This window comes from Oenanthe melanoleuca, chromosome 7 (assembly GCF_029582105.1).
Source record: "Oenanthe melanoleuca isolate GR-GAL-2019-014 chromosome 7, OMel1.0, whole genome shotgun sequence".
Classification (NCBI taxonomy): Eukaryota; Metazoa; Chordata; class Aves; order Passeriformes; family Muscicapidae; genus Oenanthe; species Oenanthe melanoleuca.
Genome location: NC_079341.1, coordinates 4683016 through 4708587, shown reverse-complemented (window position 1 = coordinate 4708587; position 25572 = coordinate 4683016). Strand labels below are relative to the sequence as shown.

General features: G+C 41.7%; 1 protein-coding gene across 1 annotated transcript in view; it reads left to right on the top strand.

The window, feature by feature from the left end:
* The window catches only part of CPS1 (carbamoyl-phosphate synthase 1), a 76133-nt gene that overhangs the window by 6323 nt on the left and 44238 nt on the right, over nt 1-25572 (top strand). Inside the window, exons 3-19 of the mRNA XM_056496540.1 lie at nt 1961-2105; nt 2687-2776; nt 2931-2987; nt 4508-4600; nt 7529-7618; nt 8669-8797; nt 9285-9391; nt 9738-9879; nt 11838-11915; nt 13358-13456; nt 14137-14232; nt 17562-17751; nt 18670-18827; nt 19552-19680; nt 21649-21793; nt 22151-22361; nt 23378-23576. Coding sequence (XP_056352515.1) covers nt 1961-2105; nt 2687-2776; nt 2931-2987; nt 4508-4600; nt 7529-7618; nt 8669-8797; nt 9285-9391; nt 9738-9879; nt 11838-11915; nt 13358-13456; nt 14137-14232; nt 17562-17751; nt 18670-18827; nt 19552-19680; nt 21649-21793; nt 22151-22361; nt 23378-23576 — 2158 coding nt within the window. The remainder of the gene's footprint in view (nt 1-1960; nt 2106-2686; nt 2777-2930; nt 2988-4507; nt 4601-7528; nt 7619-8668; nt 8798-9284; nt 9392-9737; nt 9880-11837; nt 11916-13357; nt 13457-14136; nt 14233-17561; nt 17752-18669; nt 18828-19551; nt 19681-21648; nt 21794-22150; nt 22362-23377; nt 23577-25572) is intronic.

Below are 25572 nucleotides of genomic sequence, written 5' to 3'. Positions count from 1 at the left end.
TCTGTTGAAAGGAGCCTGTAGCTGTACCTCCTGATCACAGAGATCTGTGTGTCCAGAGGAACACAGCTGTCCCTTCTCCTTGACACAGGAGTGCCAGGGTGAAGAAGGGTCCAGGCTGCTGGGGCAGGCAGCAGTTTGTCACAGTAGGGAGCAGGAGGTTAGTGCAGGGGTGCTGGCAATCCTCAGACCTGCTTTCTGTGAAGTGGGTGTTTCCAGGTGCTGAGTGGGGCCAGCATGGGCTCTGTCCTGGGGTCATTAATAGGCTTCTCCACTGTGTCTCCTCATCTGGACTCCCACAATCTGATTCATGTTACAGAGATGGGAGGCAGAGCACACTTTGTGTGCATGCAGCTCTCAGGCTTGAGCTAGCTGAAGCTTCCTGAAATGTTGACATGTTGACATATTACTCTGGAATAGAGAGCCAAGAGCACCCTTTTGGGGTGAAATGTTGAATTTTTGATAGAAGAACGTGAGGATGAACTTTTCAGAAGCATTTGCTGAAAAAAAAGAAACCTATTGTTGCAGCCATCTGTTTGGTATAGGAACAAAAAGAGGAGATTTCCAATTAAGAAAGAAGAAGAGCTACAACCCATAAAGGTGTTTACCTCCAAAAAATGTGTGTGTTTTCTATGATATTCTAGTGAGAGGATGGGTTGATGGGAGTTTACTGAAATCAGGCAGACCTTTGGGCAGGCACAGCAAGGATTTGGTGCTGCAGCACGTTTGGAGCTGGTGTTTCCACTGCTCCTCTGTGCTCCACATGACATTGCTCCTGCTCAAAGGGCACTGTCCAAGCTCTGCCTGCACACCCCACCCAGACCCAATGGCTCTCTGTCCTTCAAATGACATGCAAAGGTTACTTACATTAGCTTTGTCACTAATGAGGAGTCTTTTGGAAGCATAACCAATTAGCCCAGAAGGAGAGAACAATGCCATGTGCCTGGTACCTTCTGCAGTTTTGAGATCACACTGAGCTTTGTGTGGTTGGTTACCTGCAGCAGCAAATACAGATTTGAGCATCAGGAGAGGCTTACCTGAAAATATTTCCTGGCCATTGTTTGTTTGACCTGTCATTTCTCAGAGCTGGCTGATGTCTATATCTGCCTGCAGCCAGTCCTGCTTTTGTGAAGAGTTTCCCAGTGTTTGACAATTAATCTTCTGGCAGGAAGTCTGGTGTTCCATAAAAATGTCTCTTGTGACTTGCTGATACCTGGTAGATGGCTGGAGTTGCCAATTAAGTATTGTTTAAACGATAATGACAGTAGTAAATTATATTTTGTGTAGGGCAGATTCATCCTGAAGTGTCTTCATGCATTTGGCTCAATATTTGTGGGGATAACTTCATCTGTTGCTAAATAGCAGCTGTTTTTGGGTTGAAAGACTGTAATTGTTTAAGGGATATTTGCAACAGTATTCTACAGTTAAGGGAGAAAGTGAAGGACTGTCTGTTAATTTGAAGCTGAAGAATAGGAGCATATAGACCATATTTACCCTATATGTGGTTGAAAGTGAGACTGGATCTCCTAGGGATTGAAAGGCAGAAGCTTCTCTTTGAAATTGAGAATGTAAACCCCCTCCCTCTAAATTATTATAATTCTGTAATTAAGGAGCTTTTAGGCAAAGATATGGGAATTGGGAATAACAGTTCTTTACTAGGAAAATTAAAATAGAAATACAGTATTACAAAGAACAGTCTCAAAACACTGACAGAGTCAGAATACAACCTGACACCCTGTCAGTCAGGGTTGGTAGCAGTCCCATTAAATGGTGGCTACAGTTTAAATGTTTAACCACAAATGGCAAAGTCAGGACATATTTGCAGATGTGATTGCTTTTATTCTGAGAATATCTTCACATAAATACCATTTCTGTCTTTTTGCCATATGGGAATTCAGACCTGTCTTTGTTTTCCTTTTGACTCCAGACCAATGCACTTTTCTTCTACTGTTTCTTCACCTAGGTACACGGAAGCCCTGACAGATCCCAGCTACAAAGGACAGATCCTTACCCTGGCTAACCCCACAGTTGGGAATGGTGGAGTGCCTGACACGGCTGCTCTGGATGAAATGGGCCTCAGGAGGTTTCTGGAGTCTGATGGGATCAAGGTGATAGTGGGAGAAGCAGTGCTGATCAAAGGGTTGTGCCCAGCAGACTGTGTGTCTAAGAGTTTACTGGCTCCCTCATAGAAGGAATCAGTGATACTCAACCTTTCTTTTTCTTCTTCTGGGTATTGCTCTTTGAAGGAATGGTGGCAAAAAAGACTCCATCTTGATTTCTGTACTAAGCCATGTGCCTTCTGGAAATATCTGTTCTGAGGTGAAATGATTGTTTCATACACTAACTCTGTTGAAAAATGGAGCTGACTTTTGAAATGAAATGCTACTTCAAACTGAAAAGTTTTCTTATTAAAAAAAGAATATAAATAAAACATTTTGCCTTGTTTTAAATTTCCATTTTCTTTCTTTTGACAAGAAGTGTTTTGTCAGCTCAGTGCAATTTGCAGATTTGGTTACAAAGCCACATATTCTTCTACAGATTTCCTGGTCAAAAGGCCCAGGTACACTCATGAGATAGCCTGAAGTCTGTCCATGATATGGCTTATGGTGAATAAATAGTGAAAATTGAAGGTACTGGATAAGTACAAAGGTGATCCTACAGTGCAAAATGATGTTTTTTCTCTCTGCAGGTTTCAGGTTTGCTGGTGCAGGATTACAGCAGTGAGTACAGCCACTGGCAGGCTACTAGGAGCCTGGGAGAGTGGTTGCAAGAAGAACAGGTGAGCAATCTAGGTGTAACAACACAATAATAACTGACCTGGATGGAAAGATGAGCTCCTTATTTTGTGCTTTTAGAGCAAAAGCTAGATTTGAACAACTCAGCTAACTTTTTTTAACTGCTTGTTCTCTAATTTATCCTTGGCTTTTCTTCAGGTGCCTGCACTGTATGGGATTGATACCAGGATGTTGTCCAAATTAATTCGTGGCAAGGTATGATATGCTTCCCTTGATCCAGCTGCATGAGCCATGTTTTTTGCTTTCTTAAGACATAATAGATCACTGTTCCTTTTATCCAAAATTAATACTTCCAGTGTTTGTCCTGTAACTTAGCAGTGTATGGTAGTGAGTCCCATTATGCCATGGCTTTCAGTGGTGTTGGTGTATGGCTTTTTAGAAAGTGCATAATTTCACCTCTTCACCCGGTTTTGTCAGGCTGAAAAAAAAACCACTTAGAATTTCACTCCCTGTCTCTATAAAAATTGGGGGTGAGAACAGGGCTTCCTTATGATAAATGCAGAAATAAACAATGATTTGTTAAACTGATGCAGGGCACATTTTGACTGAGAGCAAGGGCTTTAAGAGCTTTGTCATCAGCACTTATGGGACTCCTTGCATGGTGGCACTCAGAACCATGGCTCTCAAGCACTACTCAGGACCCTCATTTTCAAGAGCAGGATTTGTTGAAGATGATTGTTACCTTCTTCAGCTTCATGCTTGGAGCAGCTTTTGGTGTAAAAAGAACTACTGCTCAAGAAGACATGGGATGTCAGCCACTGTTAGGGGCAAAACTCTGTCTTTAGAGTGCAAGATATTGGCTGTTGCTTGCCCTAAAGAAATAGCAAGAATACTTCAGGTATGGCAAGCCAGGGAAGTATCTCAAAGGAGAATCACTAAATCCAAGGAGCAATCCCAATGTGAATATTGGTGTAATATCCACAGAGCAAGCTGAGTTTAACATGTTTGATCATGAAACTGGGATGTGATAAATTCACCACAAAACATTGACTTCCTCTGTTTTACTTTCTATCCTTGAAAAGTTCTATAATGCACAGCCTGTTCCCATGCTGAGAAGAGGTTAACCCTAGATTAATTCCACTTACTCCAGGAGTGGGGCAAAGCCAAAGCAGCAGGGATTGTTTTTCCACTGAGAACTTCAATGAGAAGGATATGCTGCTGGCAGGACAAGAGTGTCCTAGCTTCTCTCAGGTGGTAGCAGCAATATAGAGTAGGGCTTGCTGATTTTTATTTTTAACAGCTTATTCAGAAAACAGCTGGGCTGACCTGCCTCCTACATAGCTTTGCCTTCCAGCAGTTCTGCTGCCTTGTAGCTATCCACAGGAGGCAGCTGAATACCTCACAGTGGGTTTCCAAAACCAAAAAAATCTTCGAGCTGCTTTGTGGATTTCTCCCAGATCTACATGACAGTTATGTGGGGATCTGGATTCTGATCTTCTTGGAAAGACAATTTTATGTCACAACACAGCTTGCCAGACTGCCTGTTAACAAATATCACTGCTGATAATGCCTCTCCCCTGAGTGAAGGGGTTTAAACAGATTTTTTTATACTGAGGAAGGCTCATAAACTTGTGAAAAGGCTAAAAATGGTTATAAACTGCCAAAACCCCCATCTTTAAACAGCTGTTTCAGTTGCTGGGCCTGTCAACACCTCATCCCAATGTTCACAGCTTCTCCTTTTCTCATGCTTTGTTTTTTCTGGTGTATTTCCACAGGGCACAGTACTTGGGAAGATTGAATTTGATGGTCAACCTGTGGAGTTTTCAGACCCAAATGAGCAAAACTTAATTGCAGAAGTTTCAACAAAGGTGAGAAGTTCTTCCATAGTATTAGGGCTGTACACTCCAGGGAGTAACTGCTCTTCATTTGCTCTGGGGATCAAGCAGTTTTTCTAAACAAACAATTTGAAGATGTTTTTCTAAACCATGCACCTTTCTAGACCTTTGATGGAATCTTTCCTCAGTATCTCTGTGGCTCCTTAGGTGCAGTGCTGGAGATAAAAAATGGTTTGTGTTGAGCTGAATGTGGTCTGAACCACATTCTGATTGTGTGTTCCAAAGACAGAGAAGTATTGGGGATACAGTTAGACCTGGCATATGGTGGATGTTTTCAAACATAAAAAGAATTAATAAAAAGAATGGTTGCTTTCCTTAAAAAAAAGTTCAGGAAGGCTGCACACATCCACTGTGTTTTGGGTAAGGGATTTGTTGCTACACAGAAGGATGGCAATTGCTTTGCTGAGGTTGTGATCCAGGATTGCAAGGTGCAGGTGGAGCCATTTCAAGTCAGCATCTCCAAAACAGGGAAGATTGCTGATGCTAAACTCTGCAATTGCTAAGACAGAATTACTGTAAAGGTGCTGAAAATAGCTTCTTAAAGGGAGATATAATAAGATTAACAGCACTTTGGTGGTCTCATTATGTTTATAGCTTCATTTTATAGGCTTAAAAACCAACATCACATATAAAGCTGTAAATGAAGTAAGCTGTTTAATGTTGGTAATTACTGGACATGATAATCTATCTGTTGCCAAATGGTGATTTTCATGTAAATCAGCATACAGTATGATCTGCAATCTGCTTATCTATTGTACACTAGGAGTGATTGATTTTCTTATTATATCCTACCCACCCCCTGCCACCTTGATTAAATGCTAGTGATGTAGACTGTGCTTGCTAACATTGCCTATCCAGGGCAAGGAATGTGTAAAACTGCCAGCATTCTGCAAACACTCTTGTTGGAGATTTTTTTGGTGCCTGTGTTTGTCAGGGTTTTAGTTCTCAGCACTAGTGCCAGCAGGAGCTTTTACTCTCCCCAACCACTGGTTTGCAGCCCTTCTACATAATTCCTTCAGACTGGGACAGTTTTTTATGGGTGAGGGAAATCCTCTGGCTTTAGAAGGAATGTATTTTAATAGTTTTCTGATCCAGCTCCCAGCCTAGTTTCCCTCTAAACACACCCCTGGCCACATGCAGGGGACAGGTCAGGTCTGTGCAGGACAGAGTGTGACAGGTGGGTTGTGGAGACAGCAACATCTAAAATAATTTCTTGAAGGAAATGTAACAAATCATTGCTAATTAGAGTGATAAGAGTTTTAAAAGTAAGGTTAATGAAAGTATCTTGAAATAGTGTTGCCCCACAACTCCCTCTGATGATGAGAACAGCTAAGGAGAACCTTTGAAGGAGGTCTTTGCTTCATAATATTTTGTTATTTTTTAAAATATGGGTATTGTGAGAAATTGAGGGATCTTCAAAAGCCCCTTTTGAAAAGGAGGGTGAGTTTTTCTTAGGGGTGTCTGACACAGAACACTAAGCTAGTTTCTGTGAAAACCAAACACCTTAATATTCTTGAGATTTTTGAAACCCACCACCCAGAATCTTGGAGGACAGTAGGTAGAAGACCCATAAAATGAAGTCACATGAACAGTTTGCTCCCCCACAACTCACTTCTGCTTATACTTTTCAGGTCATGAGACAGTAAGGTGTCCTTGAGTTACAGAGGAATTGTTTGGTCTCAATAAAACAGGAGAACAGTGGCTGACAGGCTGTGGAGTTTTAGAGTTGTACACTAAAGCAGTACAGGATCTGAAAAAAATAAAAGCTAAATCCTAAGGCATCCCTAGAAACCTCTTCATTTCAATCTCCACAAAGATAAAAGTTCAAACAAGAGCTGAGTTAGGGTAACACACGGGGAGGAGTTGCAATATTCTGCTAACAAACTTCATCCTGAATTATCTGCTGAGGGGATGTCTTTCCTTCTGGCTGGCCATATGTCTCCTTTTAAAAAATTCAGTTTGTCACTCTGCACCAGCCATATTGGACATGGATTTTAGTATCTTTTCATAAGGAGGCCCAGATGTGAAATATGGATGCCAGGGAAGCTGATTAAAAGGGGGGTTACTTAGTCTAAAAGATAAAAAAACCAAAAAAACCCAACAACTTGTTTTTTTTCCATGATGCACAAGAGAAAAGCCACTTTGGGCAAAGCACATTTGTCAATATAAACTTTCAGAAACTGAGTGTAAGTGAAGGTAAGCACAGAGCTTGTTTGTAGGAGGAAGAAGAAGGCAGCCTTATGTGCTTATTGATGAATAACATCAATAACTGCTACCTGCAGTCAGGTGAAATAATTCAGCAGCTTCAGAAATAAACTGTCCATAAATAACCCTACATCAGCTAGAGCTGTCTGACAGTGAGTCTGCCATGGCACAATATCAAGGCCATATAATATACAGTGGTTTGACTTCACTTTCTTCCATTCTGGCTGTGACCAGTAGATAACTGGGTGTACAAAGCATGATAGTACAGATTTGGGACTGGTGACAATTTATTTTGTGGAATGAGTTAAAGAACATCAGCTGGAAGAGGAGAAGTTGTGAGATAAATTCTGGCCTGTTTCTCTTGGGCTGCAGTAATGTGAGACTTGGCTTTTTGCTGATGAGGTGACACACAGGAAAGAAACTTGTCATTAGCTATGGAAACAAGTGATTGCTTAGGAATTGCATTACTGCTGTAATCAACAGTATATAAAACAGCATTATAACTTCTGCTTTCACAGAAAGATGGAGGAAGCACTAATGTCTGCAGTATTCCTGGAGATTTCCACATGAATTTATTGTTAAGCACCAGTTGCTGCACACTGAAAAGTGAAAAGTGCACAGTGAAAAGTTATTCTGCTGCCCATCTTCTCTGTGTTTTGTGATCTGTCATTTACAGCATGGTCTGTCTTTTTATAGGAAGTCAAAATTTATGGCAGAGGGAATCCAATTAAGGTTGTGGCTGTTGACTGTGGGTTGAAGCACAACATTATCCGTCTGCTGGTAAAGGTAGGTCAGTGCTTGGTGGCACCTGTCACTTGTTTTGCTTTGGCAAGAGCCTCACCTGTGCTCACAAGCCTTCCTTCCACCTGGACACATGCCTTTTAAAGTTAGCTGCCCTCCTGAAGTGAGACACAATTTTTAGGATGATTTTTATGCACTGGAAGGTGTTGTCTGCACTTGGTAAAATGTATTGAGGGGATAAGGAAGAGGACCTGTACAGCAGCTTCTCAGCCATGGGAAGAACCCCAAAATATGACTTTTCAAAAAATGAGGCACAACTTCTCTGAAGAACAATGAAGGAAGGTCGACCCAACATTGTTAAAAATAAATAAACAGGGGGGGAAAATGCAATGACTGTAGTGAATGGTTAAAACAGACCCAAAATACTTATGGAATGTTCATTGCTGAAGACATTAAAAACACAGCTTCCCCAGGCCCTCAGCACCTGCCTTAAAGTGGAAATTACCCTTGCTTTGCACAGGGATTGGACCTGATGACCTCATGAGGCTCATGCATCCCAAGTTATTCTTTGATTCTAGAATTCTGGGAAAAGCTTTTCCTGTTTTTAGCACCATGATGTAGCCACACAGGAGGACAGAAGGCAACGTCCTCATATTCTCTAGATGCACAGGATTTCCCTGAATCAATTTTTTTGATTAATGTGGATGTTTGTCTCAGTTTTGATGTGTAGGGCTACTTGTGGCATGTCATGGAACAAGGCTGTGAAACCCTAATTTAGCAGTTAGGATGAATGCACTATGTAAAAGTGAACATGTGTGCACATACACACTCATTTGGCTTTCCATTAGTGAGTTTTGATCTCATTAGTGAATTTCAGAGTAACTTGACAAACACTGAGGTGGCTCAAGTCCACCAGTTTTGTGAAAGAAATATGGTTAGATAGTGGAGAGAAGCTGCATTGTGGGCAAAGGAGATGACTGATGACTGAAATACAAACTCAAGCATAGGAAGAACCTCCTTACAAACATTCCTTTGTTCCCATCCTCCCTTCATTTCTTATTCCCTTGTTTGTTTTTTGTTTGTTATTTTTTTTAGCGAGGTGCAGAAGTGCATTTGGTTCCATGGGACCATGATTTCACTGGCATGGATTATGATGGACTTCTAATTTCTGGAGGTCCAGGGGATCCCATGAAGGCCCAGGAAGTGATTCAGAATGTCAGAAAGGTACAGTGCAGTGCCAGTTGGCTCATTATACTTTTTAATTTGTCTTTTTTTCAGGTGCTTGATGTGGCAGTTGGTTGTACTAACTTGTTATGGGCCAAATGTTGTTCAGGCTTTTCAGCTGCCTGGAATATTCTTTATGTTGGTCCTGTGGGATTTCTCTCCAGCCCAATAGTGACAATGGCAAACATGATGACCACAATTACCATACCAGTGCCTTGAGGTACCCTGTGCTCCTTCAGGTCCTCTGTGACCTTAGGAGAGAACAGCACTGGTTTGTCACACACTAAATGGCTGTAATGCAGTGCCATTGCTTATTCCCTGTGAATAGTTTGACACCAAGCTGGCTCTGAGGCTTCTCTCTGAGAAGAAAAGGAGGAAACATTCCTTCATAGGCTGTTGCCACTCTAGCACTGAGCTTTTTCCAAGTCTGTGAGGGAACAGCATGGCTTATGCTGGAATTATCTGTTGAAAACCTTTTCATTTTTAGGTGCTGGAGAGCAATCGCCCAGAGCCCCTGTTTGGAATTAGCATGGGGCATCTAATCACTGGAATAGCAGCTGGAGCTACTTCCTACAAGATGCAGGTGGCCAACAGGTATGGCAGCTCTTCTTCCCAGACAGCAGCTCAGCATTGGAAGGGGCTCTGAACAGCAGTGCTCTGCTGCTGTACTCCCTTAGGGCCTCCATCCCAGCCACTCTCCTTGCTTTAATTTAACTGCCATGTCATGCTCTACTGTTTTTGAGTGTTTTTGATCTAATTTATCCCTATCAAGCTGAAGAATAGCAGAGCTTCCCCTAGGATTTATCGTTTTGAGATTAGCTGCCTGTCTTTTACTGCTGCTATTGAACTGTTATGTACAGCCCCACAGTTATCAGCCCCTCCTAATTGTGGCGCTTGAGCACATCTGGCACTTCTTTCCTGTGGTCCTTTTTTCTTCCAGAGGCCAGAACCAGCCTGTCCTGAATGCAGTGAGTGGGCAGGCTGTCATCACAGCTCAGAACCATGGCTATGCCATCAGCAGCTCTGCCCTCCCTCCTGGCTGGAAGCCTCTCTTTGTGAATGCCAACGACCAAACAAATGAGGTGAGCTCTGCACAGACAAGCCTTTACTTCACCTTCTGTGAGCTTTGTTTCACCTCCTGCAAGCCTGCTCTCACATTATCAAGGCTAAATTTGTAGATTTGGCCATCTGTTTTACTTGGAGCCCTGCTTTACAGCCAGGGTAAGATGGGTACCCCTGTACCAGCCCCACTGCACTGGATTGCAACAGTGACTTTATCATTTCCCTGAACAGAAGCCTTATTCCTTTCCATGATTTCCCTACTGCTGGTGTTGCTCACTTAGCTGCCATTCTCTTAGGGTTTGTGCCACAGCAGTGCAAGCCTATGTCAAAAGTTTGTTGTGTTGGTTCTATGTTGCCCAGCACAGAAAAGGGATTTCATTGCCTTCTAATTGGATCTGTTATTGTAAATACAATTCCAGTGACAAAAGTCCAAATATTAAGTCATGAGGAGGAGGGGAATAGCTTACCCCTATTCCACTAGAGAATACCTTACATGATTTAAGATAGAAGTCCAATGTCAAGTGACATCAGTTTCAGATCTCAGGCTTGTAATTGCCCACATCAGATCTTTTCCATGGTGTCCAGTGTTGTGCAAGTTAGTGAAATCTTATTTCACTATCAGGAAATCAATGAAAAGAAGGTATTTTCAAAGCAGTTTTCCTCATGGAAATATGCCTCTCTCTTGTTTTGTATTAATGCCCAATATTGAGTCTGGCAGATTGAACTGTGCTGTTCTGAGCTACCCATCTGCTGATTTTAGAATAAGTTTGGTTTGTCATTTACTGTTTTCTTTATCCTTGCAGAAGGATATCTAAACACAGAAGAGTATCTAAACATAAACAAATTTTACCAAACAAAACATTGATAAAAAAAAGTTTACAGCTGTTTGGCCCAATTTTTGAAATGAGTTTATTTTCACTGTGTTGACAAACTAAACCTGTTCATTCCCAGGCATTTCATGTTTGCTTTAGCTGGAATTTGGAGACAAAGGTGGTAAGGTTGGACATGAGTCTTCTGGATCTAGTAGCTCATGTGAGCTAAAAACCCATTTCTGTGAGGCCCAAAGCAGCAATAGTCTCCTAAACCTTCATAGATGGAGAGGGACAAGGACTGTGTTGGTTTGGCATGCACAAACATGATCTGGACAGTCTGTCATGTGCACTCTGTTGCATTCCTCTGCTTGAAAAAGAAAATACATTTCTTGTGGCTGACCTGACCTATCACAGCTGGACAGGTTTCCAAATACTAGCAAGGCATGGAGTGAATATTTTAAAAGGATATTTGTATGTAACTACAAGGAACGTGAACATTGAGGGAAAATGTGACAGACTGGTGGAATTCTTTACTCTGAGAGCAGAAATTCATGCCATAATGTTGTGGTCAGTACCTCCTGTCTCATCCCTGTCCTATCCTGACATCCCACCCTGAGGCTCTGGATGGCACTGTGGCTCCATGTGAGACTTTGGGCTCCTTTGCCCATTCCTAAGGGAGGATCAGGTTGGATCAGGACGACTTTTCCCTGAATTTCCTCTTGAGGAGCTTCTCTACCCCCATCAGGAGGTGGGGACCATGAGCAGTGACACCTATAGAGTAGTCTCCCAGTGGATCATGTTTCTTGGTGCTATCAGGCCACTCAAATGAGAAATAATTTTTTCCTGGCTCCAACTAAAACTACAAACTCAGTTCAGGTCCTTGTTTGTCCCTTCACCATTCTACCCAGCCCAGGGCAGAGATCAAGGCCTTGTGTCAGCATTTAAAGTGAATTATGGAAATCAAGAGTGTGACCAAAATCCATTTTTTCTATGGTAGAACCAATCAGCTTGGGATGACAGCAGAGCAAGAGACTGGGAATGAAGTGGGTGTCAATGTGACAGCCCCTAGAAACACATCAGTCCTTTGGCCTTACAGGGATAAGGTGTGGCTTTCTGTTCACTTGCTTGTCAGGAGGTGTCTAAGAGAGTCACTTTTATTCCTGCAGGGAATTATGCATGAGACCAGATCGATTTTCACAGCTCAGTTCTATCCAGATGCAAATCCTGGGCCCAGGGACACAGAGGTAATGTATGAGGGCTGATCTGGGCTTGCTTTCAGATGGATTTGGGAGTGCAGATGTTTATCAGCAGGTGTACCAGTTGGTGATGGTCCTAAATTTTGGGTCTGGAAGTGTCAGCATCCCAGCAAAGGGCCCAGTCATGCACAGGCTTTGCTTGATCTGGAGGTAATTATAATCAGCAGCAAGAGGTCTATTGACTTCTTAGTGCTTGGGATCAGTGTTTCCATTCATATGATGTCTATGTATTGAGTCCTGGTGGGATTATCTCTGTTACTAAAGTGCTTAAGCCTTTGCAGGATCAGGTTCAAGCCTCTTGCAAAAGAAACTGCAGAAGGAATAGGATTTTATCTTAACAGCAAAAAATACTAGCCAGATGCTTTGTAATAAAATCATTAACTTTCTAATACACTTTAGTTCCACTTTCAAATTTTATAATTACTGTGGAGTTATGTAAATGGATTCATACTTCCTCACTCTGGTTCTCCTAAGTGAAATAAAATTTTAATCCCCCATCTGTGACTTCACACAAATTCTGTAACAACTGGTTGCGTGGTCACAGAATATGACTAAGCAGCACCAGGGGATGTGGAAGGCAGAGGAAGCATGTCTGAGCATAAATAAACTACTTAGCATTCCCTGAGAGACAAAGATGGAAGAATACCTAGAAATGCTTATTTTAATCTTAATTTGATGATGTTGATTAAATCTGCAAGCGAATCTCTTGGTATCAGGAGCTTTCATGGCAATCTGATTGACTAGTGTGTGTCAGAGAGCTCAGAAAACTCAGCTGTGTGTCTGTGCACTCCCACTGCTGGGATGGCTGGATGACACAGTGCCCATCCTGACAGGCTTGCAGGATCCTTCCACAGGTAATTCCCAGCACTCAGCCAGCCCCAGGGCTGTGTGGGGAGCCTGGGGAGTTTGTCCCACTGCCTGTGGCTGCCTGATTGCAGTGAGGGTCCTGCTGCCTGCCTGCCCTGCCTGGGTGGGGAGCACTTTTCTGACAGCTGCCCTGGGACCTCCTCTGGAAGGAAAATGCTGATTTCACACAGCTGATGTTTAGCTACCCCTGCTCAGAACTCTGCTCCAGATGTTCCCTGAGCTATTTCAGTGTATTCTCCTCTGTGTTTTAGCTTTTGGTGCACGTTCACTCATTGCACTGGCAGCCACATAGAAGCAGAGCACACAGACATGATAGATGTGTGTTTTCTTCCTGATTATGACCTCACTTTCTTGAATGCAGCTTTGTCAGATGTGTCAAAGCTGTTATATAAATTTCAAATAATGATCTCCTCTTCTGAGATGGTGTAAATCTGCCTGCTGAAGGCAGCAGAGCAGAGCTGATTGCATGGATTCACAAATGGCCTGATTTTTCCTTCTTTGCTTGGTATATATTTAGTTCAACTTTGGCAGTAAATACATGTGTTGTTTTTTTTTTTCCCTAGTTCCTATTTGATTCATTTATTTCCCTGGTTAAGAGAGGGAAAGGCACCACCATTCCCTCAGTCCTTCCCAAGGCTGGAGTGACAGCTTCTAGAGTGGAGGTCAGTGTACACATATTTTCATTCCTGTCAGTAGGGCTGGGAGCCAGTTAATTCCTACTGAGCCCACAGCATGAAACAGCACATGGAAGTCAAAGGAGGATCCTCTTATAAAAGTCCTGACAGCTGCTTATCTCACAGTCATCTGGCCTCTCTTGTGTTACTAACTCTGTTTTCTTTGAAAGAGCTTTAAGTTCTGATGTTTCATGTATTTTCTTTGCAGCTCTCCTGAGAAAGGTACTCTCCTAGCAGTATAATGAGGTGCCCTGGGATAATCTGGCCATGAGATTTTGTGCCAGCAGTATGATGTTGGTGCATGGTTGCTTAGCAAATAAGTCTAAAATTCCTTCTGTGAACTGAATTTCATGCAGTTCTGCTGTCTTAGAGGCTGCAGGATTTTGTGGGCAGCCAAAGTGAGGCATGGTTGTCTGTGAGCACATGATACAATTAACATGTTTATTGTTTGCTCTCTCTATGAGTAACATGATTCTCTAAATGGAGATGTATGGAAGAATTCCAGTAGAAATACTCCAAGAAGTAAAACTGAGGTGATTTTGAAAGTGACTTCTCTTTTGAAAACTTATGTTCTGTAATTGAAGACTGTTCAGTGCTGCACAGTCTCTGTTCATTTCAACATTCACTGCACTGGGACTGATTGTTTTCATGCCATTTGACCCTTGCAGGTCTCCAAAGTTCTCATTCTAGGATCCGGGGGTCTGTCAATTGGTCAGGCAGGGGAATTTGACTACTCTGGATCACAGGCTGTGAAAGCCTTGAAGGTGAGGAGATACTGAAAATACTAACCTCATCTTTCCCTTCTCACAGCTAAACTGAGCCAGCTGTGTCCAGGGAAGCTGGTGAGGATAAATGGCTGTAAATGAGCAATTTTTGTCATTGAACTTGCTGGCTGAGTGATGTGAGTTAACCACTCAGGATTATCTTCCAAAGAGAGGTGTTCTTGGGGTTTCCATGACAGTCTTCAAGCAGTTTGTTATTTGTGATGTGTGCCTGCTTGCTCCAGGCTTGTTAAACTGAATGGAAATGGAGGAGGAGGAATATGAGCTGAAAACCTGGAACTTTTGGGGCATGCCAACACTCTGCAAGGTAGACAGCCAATAACAGCTGAACAGTTGTCTACTGCTATACAAAAAGCCCCTCATCAAGGCAGGTTTTATAAATTATATTTATTTTAAATGGAATGAACTTTTTTAAAGGTCCTATGTCAAGTTTTGTTCCCACAACAGGTCCTAGAAAAATTACTAGGGCAACACTTCATGCTAGGAGAAGGTGTAGAAGGGTAGAATGTCCTGTGATGGGTTATTGCTGGTAATGTAAGAGTTTCCCAGGCCCCAAGTTCATGTCTAACCTCATGTGAAGAAGGAAGAGGGAGCTTGCAGAGGCCTGACAGAGTCAGGGCAGAAGTAGCAGCTGCCTTCAGATGAGGTGATGGTTGTGTGGTTCTGAGGCTGTCCTGATTTCTGTGCTGACCCTGGAGTAAAGGAATGAAAAAATCCATTTTATAATGTTAAATATGACCTGGAATGCTGTGGTTCATCCCCATGCTGCAGCACATCTTGTACTGCATGTGTGTTTTTTGTGTACTGTATTGCTGTTGTTGGCTACTCCCACATCATCAAGGGACAGGTACAAGCCAGGAGTGGAGGATCCCAGAGCTGGGGAGTGTCAATAATGATCCATTTGGAAAGGAGTTATCTCCTTTTTTTTTTTTTTTTTTTTTTTTTTTTTTTTTTTTTTTTTTTTTTCTTTGGTCCTTTAAGCTCAGTTTGGGATTGTGGAAGAAAGTGGGATTTTTTAAAAGATAAATCTCCCCAGCTTTAGGGCTGTATGTGAGAAAGGAGTGGCTGGGAGAGAACAGGCAGTTAACAGAAGAGAGGAGAAATTTCTCCTTAGACTTCTTAATTTTATTTTATTTTTTGTTCTGAGTCAGCTTTGACTCTCAGTGCTGATGTTCTGATTCATTTTGGTGTGTGCTGCTGCTCTTCATTGGCTCTTGGATGCTGATTCATTATAAGAAGGTGCTGATACCAATATTCAGTCCTGGAGAGTTAAATGGGTGCTTCTAGCATTAGCTTGTGGTCACCTGGAAAATCTTCTGGATAACTTCCTGTGGGGGTTATCCCAACTCAGCTGAATACAGGTGGATATGACACAAAAAGAGAAATGGAGCCCTCCTGGAGTATTACTAATTCATTAATTGTAACAAATTTTTCTCCATCAGGATGGGTGGCCATTAAACAGAGTTCTGTTTATGAAAAACTAAAAGAAGTTGAAGGAAAGGGTTGCAAGTGGATTAAAATCCATCATCCCAAGCACAGAGAGCATAAATTCCCTCATTAATTATCCTCATCATCACTGCTGGTTGGTTTTTTAGATACTTTGTCCCAGATTATCAGGGAAGAAAGAGCTGAGATATGCAGGTAGTCCAGCTTGTTGAAAAGTGATAAACTTTTCCCTCCCCCATTTGTTTCAACAGAATTGTAGCCATGAATTTCTGAGTACATTTATTAAAGAAGAATGTTTTGAACTCTTCCCTCACCATCACCATAAAAACTACCCAGTTAAAGATCATTTATCTAAATCCAAAATATTTTCCATATAGATTTAATATCTTCTTTCCCACCCCTGTTCCACACATTTCCAAGGAAAGCTTCAGTGAAAAAAAACAACCGACTTTTCACAGGGCAAAAAGGTCAGCAGAAATTTACAGCCAGCCTTTAAAGCAATATTTTAAGTTATCAAAGAAAGGAAAGGAAATGTATCCAGCACCTGAACACTGAGAGTGAGAGTACCACTGCTCCAGGTGAGCTATTTCTTTGTTCCCCCAAAGCAGTCAGACAAACAATCACTAATTATAAACAAACATAGAAAAATCCTATGGCATTTTCATGCTTATTGTGAATTGAGGAAAAAAGCACTTTCTGTACTGATGCAACACTTCCATAGCATTTTGTCCAGTCTGTTTCTTTATAATGTTTTAAAAATATTGTCACTGTTCCTCTTTTCAGTAGGAATTGTAAGTTTTTAAACTTTTAACAACTTCTATATAGCAAATCTTTCTTTTGAAATGTAATTTGCACCTACAACATTTTTTTGCAAATTATGTTAGTTTGTAGTTTTTAACCTTACATGAATTGGAGATTAGAATGAGTTCTTATAAAAAATGAAGCCACAGCCTTTGCACTTTTCAATTCACCTTTTCAACAAAGCAGCAGAACAACTTTCTGTATCTGCATGTCTGCTGCTTGTGGTTGTCACTTTTTTTTTTTAAGCTTGGCCACATTCATCATTTTTAGCAAAACTTCATTGGTTTCCTCATTATGTGCTAGTATTTCAAGAGTGAGGAGGATTGATCTGCCCAGCTCTGGCTCAGAATTTTCTATTAATGAGCAAACTAGGGCATTTCTGTCTGTAGCTAAAGAGCAGCAAGACTGTTATAGCAGGAAACAGATAAACTAAACAGATAATCTATTATCACTCTATCTCAGTTTCTCATCTGTGACAAACAGCAGTGTAAAATTTTGGCTAACCTTCATCTTGCATAGAAAGGCAGAGTTTTGTCTTTTAATATGTGCAATGTCAAATTAAAAAAAGTTATGGGATGAGATTTTTAAACTGATAATACCAGGACAATAATGTGTTTCTATGGAAAGTCAAAGAAAAAATGCATTTTTGTTACTATTACTAGTTGGTACAGAAATCTGAAAACTTCAAAGACCTACTGCTTGGCAAGAAAAGATAAGCTTTTGATTAAATTTGCTTTGGCACCTTTAATTTGATTTCCAAAGGAAGATGGACATGAGTATGCTGAAGTTTGTACCTGTCTGACTCCTATACAACTCCTAAATGTGTTAAACAATTTCAATCAAATTTCTGAATCATGTGGGAACCTCCATTTCCTCAAGTTTCACAGGCACAACAGTAAATAATTGACATTAGCTCAGCCTTCAGACCAGAAATCTTACAGGACAGCACATAATTTTTTTAAATTCTGCTGTTGATAAACTGCTTGATGAGCCCCATCTCTTCTTGCTGTGCTGCTAACTTTTTTCCCCCCACTGCATTTTTAACACAGATTTTAATTTTTCAGGAAGAAAATGTGAAAATTGTCCTCATGAACCCCAACATTGCCTCAGTGCAGACCAATGAGACTGGCTTAAAGCAGGCTGATGCTGTCTACTTCCTGCCCATCACTCCACAGTTTGTCATGGAGGTCATCAAGGCAGAGCATCCTGATGGAATCATTCTGGGCATGGGTGGCCAGACTGCTCTCAACTGTGGTGAGTGCTTCTCCTCCACTCCCTGCACCCCAAATCATGGTTTTTACCAGATAACAAGGGACAGCACCAGAGGAAATGACCTTCAGTTGCACCAGGGGAGGTTTAGATTGGGTGTTGGGGAAAAAATTCCTTCACTGAAAGGATTGTCAGGCGTTGAAACAGCCTGGAAGTGCTCAAAAGGTGGTTGTGGCACCTGGGACATGGTTTAGTGGTGTACAGAGTGCTGCTAGGTTATCATTGGACTTTTTGATCTTAGAGGTCTTTTCCATCCTGGATGATTTTACGAGTTTGACATCTGATTGCTGGGTTTCACACTTTAAAGTAATTCCTATATCCTGCTTTCCATCCTAAATCTGAAATATCATAGTTGGATTTGGGGTATTTTGACCACCTTGAGGCATAGATCAAAAAGAAAAGTTACCTTCCTATAACTTCTTGCACCAATGTTCATCTGTGCTGCTTTGCTCTGTGGTGCAGATGATGGCCAAGCAGTAACTGTAGTATTATCCTAGGTTTGGTGGATTTGAGGATGGAAAATTTCATGTTATGGTTATGAGTTCTGATAAAAATAATTAAATTAGCTGTGGATGAGGCCAGACAAGTTGTCAGCTAATCAGATATCATTTGAATGTTTTCTTTGTTCTAAATGTTCTAAATTCTCTGTGAGGGTGGTGAGGTCCTGGCACAGGGTGCCCAGAGAGGCTGTGGCTGCCCTTGGACACCTGGAAGTGTCCAAAGCCAGGCTGGAATGGGGCTTGGAGCAACCTGGGATAGTGGAAGGTGTTCCTGCCCATGGCAGGGGGTTGGAATGAGATGACTTTATGGTTTCTTCCAAACCAAACCATTCTGTCCTTCTCTCATTCCATGATTCTACATCTACTCTCAATCCTCAGAACTGTGTCTTTGTTTACTCTGCAGGAGTGGAGCTCTTCAAGCAAGGAGTGCTGCAGAAATATGGTGTGAAGGTGCTTGGTACCTCAGTTGAATCCATCATGGCCACAGAGGACAGAAAGCTTTTTTCTGAGAAACTCACTGAGCTAAATGAAAAGATTGCTCCTAGCCTTGCAGTGGAATCGGTAAATCAGATCAATTTAAAGATTGCTATTACTGTTGCCCGTTTGACTCAGTAAAAACATCCTCATTTTGTAGAGAGAAAGCTGAATGCAACCGTGGCTGCTGTAGTTGTACAGCACTCCTTGGTGATTAATGCTGGCTCACCGTGATTAAAAATGAGTGAAAATGCAATTAAGCACTGCAAAAACCTCACCTAATTTACCAATTTACAAGAAAAATAAATTATATTGGGGTGACTTCTGTGCTGCAGCACTGAAGTATGTGACATGTCAGGGGTACTTTTCTTACATCACATACAAGCCATTTAGAGTTAGGATTTGAGGTCCCCAAAATCAGCAGTATTGAAGTCTTGAGGATGGGTGTATGAAAACATAAAATTCAATTTGGTGGAAAGGTCTGTTCGAGTTTGGAGGAAATCAAACAGGTCTTAAACTGGGATGTCTTTAGGAGAGGTTATTTCATGCTGAACTTTCTGAAGACAGATCATTTCAGGACACTGGCCATGGCAGGTCAGCAAGGAAGTGCACTACAGCTAAGGACAGAAGTCACCTCCTCGAGTGCATGGCAGAAAAAGGGAATATTATACAGCAAACTCATTATTTCCATTTTATCTTCAGTCTAGTGTCCTCCTGATGGGGTTTCCAGGTTAACCCTGTGATCAGAGTTGAAGACTTTATTCATGTGAATTGCTGTCTATTTCTGAAGTGTATTCCCCTCTCCTTGAAGGTTGAAGATGCTCTGAAGGCAGCTGAAGAGATTTGCTACCCTGTCATGATACGTTCTGCCTATGCCCTTGGTGGTCTGGGCTCTGGCATCTGCCCTGACAAGGAGAGTTTGCTGGACCTTGGGACAAAGGTATGTCTGGAGCTACAAACTTGGGGAACAGACCTGAACATCTGACTTTTAAAATACTATTCTGGTGTCATAGGCACTGGAATTGTACATACCTTACATTTCATCTTCTCTGTAAAATGTTGCCCCTGGTTAGGATCTGCCCTCTTTTCATAATTCCTGCTGACAGAGAATGGAAATGGCTCAGTGACAGATCTTCTAAAATCATGACAAACAAGTCATAATTTGAGCAAGTTTTTCAGCAGTTTTAGTCTGGAAAGAAACATCTTGGCCTATATTCACCTACTTTCAAGAGTAAATGATTATGAGCAGAGTCAAGGAAGTTGAAACATTAGAAATGCTGAGTGATAATGTAGTCTTAGGGACAGAAGAGCTTGGGCCTCTTCTGTGTTTTTGTTTTTTAAAGATGGTACTTTTCCTAGGTCAAAAGCTCATTTATCAGGCTGACACTTCAGAATTTGACAACTACCAGCTGTCTCTGGCTATGAAGACAGCTCTTTTTCTATAGAAAATCTGGGATTGTTTAAACATTTGCTGTGAGAAGTAAACAGATAATTGGGGAAAACAAATCAAAAGCTTTTTTCCTTGTTGAAAATGCAGAATTTCAGGAGATAAAACTCTATCCCAATGGGTCTCTAGAATCCTTGGGTTTGTCTTTTCCTGGTTTGCTGAGCCTCTTAATCTTATCTTACTTTAAAAAGCAAGCCTGTTGCCTACCAGCACCCTCAGATTCCTGTCTGTTCCCTCTTACTGCTTCTGCCAGGTGGTAATTCATCCTAAGTTTGAAGTCTGGCATTTCTACTTGTTAAATATCATCCCATTAATCCTGACTTAATGCTAAAATTGATCTGGATCTCTCTGCAAGGCCTCCTGTCCCTCAGAGAGTCTACAGCACCTCCCAGTTCAGTATTGATATTTCAAAATTTACAGTGAAAACCAGTTTGGGTCTTGTTGAATGAACTTCAAATTTGGATGCTCATTTCCACAGCCCATCAGTTATGAAGGTGATCTGTAGAAATTCAGAACTGGCTTTTCAGGCAGTGGACTGAGCTGTTTATAATTCAGATAACTGGACACTGGGTGTTTGATAGCACAGCTAGTTCAGCTAACCTGGCCTTGAGATTGTGCCATTCCTCAAACCTTTTCTTCTTTTTTTATGTGTGATTTTGGCAACTGAGCTAAGGGCAATGTTTAAGTAACAGCTTGAGTTTTATGACAGAAGAGCCAGACCAGACTGCAAAGCCAGTTCATGGGCAGCATTATAACAAGAAGCTTTGCTAAAGGATGGATTGACAATGTGCCCATCACTTTCTAGGGTTTTAAGCAAGTGTTGATTGATGTTTTCCATCTGCTAATATTAAGGCCATGTATTCTCTTAGATTATGTTAATTTACCAACAAACTGTATTTTTCATTTTTGCCTCATGTGCTGGGGAATACTTTCAATACTTTCATCTTGCACAAATCATGACCCTTGCCTCTGGTTAGTATGCCAGTGACAAGGAGCATTATTAATGCTTTTAATTATGCAGTTTTTGCTGGCACCTACACTCCCATCACTCAGTCATTTTGCTTTTTGCAGCACTCCCCTATTGAAGTCCTTGGGGTTGCCCATAAAAACCTGTCTGTTGCATGATTGAAGCCTTAGATGTTTTTATATTCCTATTTGTTATTTATATACTGTTGCAAGCACACATGCCCAACCCTTTTTCCCCCCATCCTATCATAAGTGTTTTCAAACATGCCTTTCAAATGACAGTAAACCAATTTTTAAGAAAGAAAGAGAAATAGAAAGTGCTTGTTATCAATGTTAGGAACTTTACTTATTTTCATCTTTTGTTTGGTCTGGGATGTCTGGAGATAAGTCACAGAAGTCTTAAATGTGCAATATGGTCTAATAAGGGGTTTGGTGTGGGGTTTTGAGGGGTGCTGTTTGATTATTTGGTGTTTATTTTCCCTAACCTGTTCCCAGGCATTTGCAATGACTAACCAAATTCTGGTGGAAAAGTCAGTGGTTGGCTGGAAGGAGATAGAGTATGAAGTTGTGAGAGATGCTGCTGATAACTGCATTGCTGTCTGCAACATGGAGAACATTGATGCCATGGGAGTCCACACAGGTAGGCTTGGGCACAGGTGGCTCAGTGACTTTTTTATGCACTGCCCTTCTGCCTGGTGTTATTGACAGAGCTTTGTCATTGCTGAAGTGGGCTAGAAAAATACAGTTCAGGTCCTGAGTACAGTCAGATAGGGTGTGAAACAGACTAAACCCACCCCTGTGATGGTGTTTTCCATAAGATTCCCTAGCCTGTGTCCAGCTCTGGGCTTCTGATGATCTCTGCTTTTCATCTTGCACAAGTTGTAATCTCTGGTAATATCATTACTTGTGGTGGGTTAGCAAAGACAGTGACTTGTGTGTCCACAATTTCCTGCTGCTGAGTTGCTTCTCCTTTTCTCTGCTGCCTTGTGACAAACAGGAGATTCTGTGGTAGTGGCTCCAAGCCAGACACTCAGTAATGAGGAGTTTCAGATGCTGAGGGATCGTGCCATCAAAGTCGTCCGACATTTGGGCATTGTGGGAGAGTGCAATATCCAGTTTGCTCTGCATCCAACTTCCCTGGAGTACTACATCATTGAAGTTAATGCCAGACTCTCAAGAAGTTCAGCTTTGGCCTCCAAGGCAACAGGGTAAGATTATTTAAAAAAAAACCCAAAATGTTACAGAAAAAACGAATGAATAAAAAAATCGAGGAGAGCAGAACGAAAAAAGAAGGGATTTGGATCAATGTATTATTTAAATTAGTAGGTGACAGCTACAAAGATAAAGAGGTGTGGCATCTGCCTTCCATGTAGCTAAAACATGGAGTCATAGCCCACATTTTCATCAAGGAAGACTGAAGTTGGCTGCTAGAATTCTGGAGCAGTCAGGTCAGCAAGGTACAGATTTCTGCATGGGAAGCTCCTCAGAGCAGCTCTTGTCAGCATCTTTTAGGTTTGACCCTTGGAGAGCTGTTCCTGCTGGGAGATGGAGGGTGGGGTTGGTGAGCCCTCCAGGTCATTCCAGCCTGCTGATGCTGTTCCTGCAAATGGGAAAATTCCCAGGAGACACATGTGTGGGAGCCTAATCCTTACACAGCACATCCACCATATCCATGTGTTGGCTGCAAATCATCTCTGGGACCCAGAGGGCACAGTTATTAATGAGCTGTCTGTCAGATTGATGCAAATGGCATTGCTAGCTGCCTTTGTTGTGTTGGCTAATCATAAACTAATCAAGATAAGGATGGTCAAAGCAGGCTGTTTAAAAATTGGCTTCTTAATTGCACTTTGCAGATGCTGTTGAGAGGCACAAATTAATCTCTAATTTGCAGTTCTCAACAACTCTTATGGTTATTTAAGAGCCATAGCAGGCTGGAGATAAGCCCTGTTGTTGGACAGTGGGTGTTTGATTGTTTTCTTTTTGAATGACAGGGTTGCAGCTAAACATATCTGTCAGAGTGGATGTGACAGCTGCTGAAAGGGGTGGCATGGTGGATAAAAAAGATTTTGGGAGCAATGTGTTGAGGCTGGAGGCTGGATGGGTCCTGCTGTGCTTGAGCATTGTGTTGAGGAGGGACGATCACCTCACCTCTGTTTAACTGGATCCACTCCTGGGATTTGCAAATGCAAAGTTCATTCCACTCTGCTGTTCTCCTCTACAACAGGTATCCATTAGCATTCATTGCTGCCAAGATTGCCTTGGGGATTCCCTTGCCAGAGATCAAGAATGTAGTGACAGGAACAACCTCTGCTTGCTTTGAGCCCAGCCTTGATTACGTTGTGACCAAGATACCCCGCTGGGATCTGGATCGTTTCCAGCACACCTCCAACCAGATTGGGAGCTCCATGAAGAGTGTGGGAGAGGTGAGGCTCTCACCTTCCATTCCACCACTTGGGAAAAGCCATTTCTCTTACTTGGAAACCTTCAGAATGTCCATCTCCAATATATATATATATATAGAGCTCAAATGATTTTTATCCAGTACTATAATAAATGGAAATTAGGACTGTGTAATGTTGGATATCACAGTGTGGATTCATAAATGGTTTGATTCCCAAAGAAAGAGATCACTATGGATCACCTGGGGTTGATTCCATTCTTAACACTCACTCCAGGGCTCTCAGAGTTATTTTTTAGTTTGAGGTTCTGTAGTGGTGGTTAATAACAGAATAATTTCACTAGTAGTAGTATGTTAAGATTTTCAGTGGTGCCCATGAGCAACAGCTTTCAGTTATTCCCAACCTATTTGTTTGTTATGTTTGTTTGTTTGTTAAAACCATATGCCAGATCTCAGCCTATTTCTCCTCTTGAAATCCAAACACAAATTGTCATCTTTCCCTCAAGTTTTGTTTTCTTTAAAGATGAAGTCTCTTACATCAGATTTTAAAATGTCTGGACAGTAACAGTATTTTCAGACCATGTTTTAAGAAGGGGAAATGAAGCAAAATTGGTAAATTAACCACTTAATTAGTTAATTACATATCAGCTACCAAAGCAAAATAATTATTTGTGTATTTTTTCAGTTGCCTTTTCAAATAGCTACTTTATTAAATTACTTCGACATGCAAGACATTCCTAATATCATTGTTGTCATTGAACAAGAAGCCTTCATCAGAGCTGAAAAGATTAATTAGAATTTGATCTTCCATTGACAATTTTGGCTTTTAATGGTAATGAGGTGGGTCTTTTGTTTTCAGCAAGATGATGCTTCCTGATATTAACCCTCTCTGCCTAGGGGTTTTGGGACTGTTCTGTAGAGCTGGAGTTCCTAACTACAGTTGCACCATCAGCTGTGGAACTTCCTGGCCATGCACATTTGCAGAAGGAGATGTTGAGCCCTTCCAGTGTTCAGATGTCACAGAAGTGTGAACCTGTGTCCTTTTCCAGGCAGGATGCTGGGTAAAGGCAGGACAGAGACACAGGGAGAGTCAGTGCTCTAACAGTGCAGGTGAGATGAAGCAGGGATGGAGAAGCCCAAGGGATGCAGTTTGCAGCTGGTGGGGGTACTGAGCAAGAAGATTTATCTGCAGGACCTGTGGGTAGGAGGCAGAATCTTTGAAGCAAAGAGTTTATTGCCACTATGTCTCTATTAGTATGGCACAGGCATCTCCCCAGGCCTGAACTTGAAGCCAGACCACAGCACCTACTGCATTTTTATTAATTGAACAGCCTGGCCTGGCTTTTTCTGAGCTCTGTTGTGCTGGGCAGTGGGCCTGGAGCTGTGAGAAAAGAGAAAGCAATGTTATTTTTTCTTTTGACATTTTTCAGCATTGTGCTTGAGAAGATTTTTATGCTGTTAAGGTTTCACTGCACTGGGAAATAAAAATGTAGAAGTTTGAGATAGGGCTCTGTTACCTCACAGATTTCTAGACAGAAAGGCTTGTTTTCTTATTAGATATGGTGTCAAGACTGAAGGAGGGAAACCCCAGTGCTGCTACACCAAGGAGGAGTAATCATTTAAGAGAGCCCTCACAGGGGAGAGTTACTGTTAAATGTAATTTAAAGGAAGAGCAGCAGATTTCTCCTGAACCTTAAAATTCACACTGTGAGTTTCTGTCTCTAACAGGCTGTTAAACAGAAATATTCTTTTATATTACTATACCCATGCTGCCACATAATGTTTCCCTCTACCAGAGTGTTTCCCTTAAAGCAGTTTACAGAGAGCAGCATTATCTTGTGTGTTATAGACAGGGAGATGGAAACCAAAAGAAATCACTTGTCCAGAACTCCCCACTGATACCATGAGCAGAGTCAGATCTAGAAGTGGGGCTACCAAGGCTCAGTCAGCTGCCTTACAGCCAGCAGGGCTGTCTTAGGGAGGAGTCCCAAAGCTGCCATCCCTCTGTGTGCTTGTCTTTG